The following is a 2,872-nucleotide window of genomic DNA, read 5'->3' as shown; positions in this document are numbered from 1 at the left end:
GGGGGGGGGGGGGGGGGGGGGGGGGAGGAGAGAACGGGGCAAGGTCAGGAGCATGGTTTCAGGAGGAGAGGATGGCAGGGGGCCGGCGGTGGAGCAGCCCGGCCACACGCACCGAAGTTGACCACATCAAAGATCTTGACAAATTTGTCCGATGAAGCTGACACAAAGAGGGATCCATCACGGCTAGCATCCACCGCAGTGATGGGCTCTGCAACCACAAAGAAGAAGAAGAAGAAGAAGAAACGGTCAGAACGGGGGAGGGGGGAAGGCGAGATGACCAGGCGGCAAACGCATGCGCACTGAGGTGGGCACGGAAGGTCTTGACAAACTCAATGCCAATTTTGTTCTTCTTCCAGAACTTGACAATTCCGTCATTGCTGGTGGTGATAACGAAGTCGCTCCTGCCGAGAGGGAGGGGGGGAAGAGAGAGGGAGAGGGAGGGGGAGGGGGAGGGGTCCGTCAGGATGATGGTGGGGGCATTGGTAAGACCGGGGGGCCGAGAGGTGCGGTGATGGTGGTGGTGGCGATGGCGGCCGAAGGTCGACAGCAATCCCCAAGATAGAAGCGGGGCATAGCCGTCGGCATGTCTGGGCAAGTGACGCACGAGGTGACAGTGGTGAAGGAAATCACATCACGGTGCATGTAGCTCTTCTCGTAAAGCTGTGCCGAGGGCAGGGCATCGAGGAAGAGATTCTCATGCGCAAGAGCTTGGGCCAGAAGGACGAATCCAGCGGGGAGATGGAGAGAGGGTCAGTCGCCGGCAAGGGAGGGCTAGGTCAGCAAGGGCCAGGACATACTCTTTACGCGCTTGGGAGCCTGCTTCACCACGCTCAGCGAGGGGCCAAAGTCATCATCATCGTCATCGTCATCGTCACTGTTGCTGTCGCTGCTGCCGGCGGCAGGGGCAGTGGTGGGCCCTGCCGACAGGCCGGTGTCCTCCTCGCTCGCCAGTCCGGCATCACGGAGGGAGCGCTTCCCGGCTGGGGCCTGGTCCTCCAGTCCGGTGGCGGTGGGTGGCTGGGCGGTCTGGGAATCCGCAGAGTCGGTGCCCGTCATGCTGAGCGAGAGGGAAAAACGGCGGGACAAGGGGGGAAGATAGCAGGGGGGGGGGCAGGGAAGAAAAGGTGGGCAGGGTGGAACGGAACGAGTGGAAGGAAGAGGAAGGAATGCTCATGGCAAGCAGTCTCAAGGGCTGTCCCCGGCAGCATGGCTGGCCATGAGAGGCACCGCCAACCACCTGGCGGCAGGGCTTCCGCGAGAGGGGGTGAGGCGGGGGAAGAGGGGCACCCGTTGCACCGCCTCCCCCTCCCCCTCCCTCCCCCCCCCACACACACACACAAGCACAAGCACAAGCACATACACCAATCAAGGCCCTCTTGCCGGGAGCATCCAACGAGCATGCGCCTCGCCCACCGGTCCCCAACGCACATCCCCCGCAATCCTGGACCCCCTAGCAAAGACCAGGACCAGTCAGGCGGACGGCCCGGGGCCGTGCGCGCACACGAACAGGCAGAGCCGCACCAGCGCGCGGGAATACAAACGCGCGCGCGCGCGCGCACACACACACAAGCGCACGATGCACGGATAGGTGCCCATGGATGTGTATCTCGCTGCGCGTGATCAGGGAACATGTCGCGTGTCGTATATTTGGCATGTGACGTCTAATCGAAAGAAAGAGAAGGGGCGCTCGGGCGCTTGAGGGCGGGTGCCGCGGCGGCCGGGAGCGTCTGATCGGCATGGTATCCGAGCAGCTGGCCAACTTGAACCTTGTCTCCGGGCTGCACGAGGAACCTGGGCATTCGCGGGGGACCCGAACGAGGTTAGACTGGTGGCCGGGGGGCGGGGGCAGGAAATGTAGCAGAGAGAAGGGGAGACACGGAAAAGCCGAAGGAGCCATGGGGGGCGGCAGGGGGCGGCAGGGAGAGGCGGGGTGACACATGGGCGGGGAGAGACCGGGGGGGGGGGGGGGGGGGGGGGAGGGGGGGGGGGGGGGGAGGGGGGGGGGGGGGGGGGGGGGGGGGGGGGGGGGGGGGGGGGCACGACGAATGGACGGACCTGCTGCATCTCCTCGATAACACGTAGCGATTCGTCGTAACTGCGGATCATCTTGCCGGAAAGGAGCTCAAACACACGAACCACACGGTCCAGACTCAGAGTGGCGAAAAGCTATGGCAAACCAATCGGAGGAAGGGTCAGTGTGTGGGGGCGGGTGTGGGTGTGTCCGGCACGAGTGACAAGAGCATGGCAAGGCCCTGGGCTGTACCTTGCCATGGGGGGAAATGCTGATGGACGTCGGAGTGGTGCCGGCCGTGACCAGGGCGAAGAGGTCGGTGTCCAGCTTCGATTGGAAGGTAAGGGGGCCATCTTCCGGCATGTCGCCGGTGATGGGGTCCCAAATTTCGAAATGACCCCGACGGTCGGCGCTCACCACGAGATTGTGCACAGGGTCGAACTAAGCCGCCGGGTCGAACAAGACAACAGGAAGAAGCATGAGCACATGGTGTCGGTGGACGGGGAGGGCGTGGAGAAGAGCAGCCGAGGGAGGCGCAAATGGCTGGCGCACCTTCATGAGGTGTGTCGGGCTCCGGTGAATCTTGAAAGTCCGCAGGGGAACCGACGACCCGCCACGGGCGTCAAACACATGGATGTCACGCGAATCGAGACTCGAGCTGGACATGGCAAGGAGGAGGCCCAAGCTGTCAGAGAGTGGCACGGTGGTGGGGAACCATCGCAAGGGGCCGGGATGAACGTACACCAGGAGTGTGGTGACTGCGTCACCCGGCTGGAAGGCGAAGCAGCAGGCGCCGGGCGTGAAGTCGAGCTCGATCATGCTGATCATGTCTGTGGGAAGATACCCCACGCAGGGGGGGGG

The 2,872-nt window shown here is 63.8% G+C and overlaps 1 protein-coding gene across 1 annotated transcript in view; it reads right to left on the bottom strand.

The window, feature by feature from the left end:
- H696_03692 (hypothetical protein) overlaps window positions 1-2,872 on the bottom strand; it is a gene marked incomplete at both ends in the record, with an annotated part of 5,956 nt that overhangs the window by 1,558 nt on the left and 1,526 nt on the right. The window contains 4 exons of the mRNA XM_009497555.1: window positions 2,056-2,166; window positions 2,264-2,452; window positions 2,564-2,669; window positions 2,754-2,841. Coding sequence (XP_009495830.1) covers window positions 2,056-2,166; window positions 2,264-2,452; window positions 2,564-2,669; window positions 2,754-2,841 — 494 coding nt within the window. The remainder of the gene's footprint in view (window positions 1-2,055; window positions 2,167-2,263; window positions 2,453-2,563; window positions 2,670-2,753; window positions 2,842-2,872) is intronic.

The sequence above is a fragment of the Fonticula alba genome (assembly GCF_000388065.1).
Source record: "Fonticula alba strain ATCC 38817 unplaced genomic scaffold supercont2.6, whole genome shotgun sequence".
In the NCBI taxonomy this organism is placed as follows: Eukaryota; order Rotosphaerida; family Fonticulaceae; genus Fonticula; species Fonticula alba.
The sequence above is the reverse complement of the archived record's forward strand: the minus strand, read 5'-3'. Positions and strand labels throughout refer to the sequence as shown.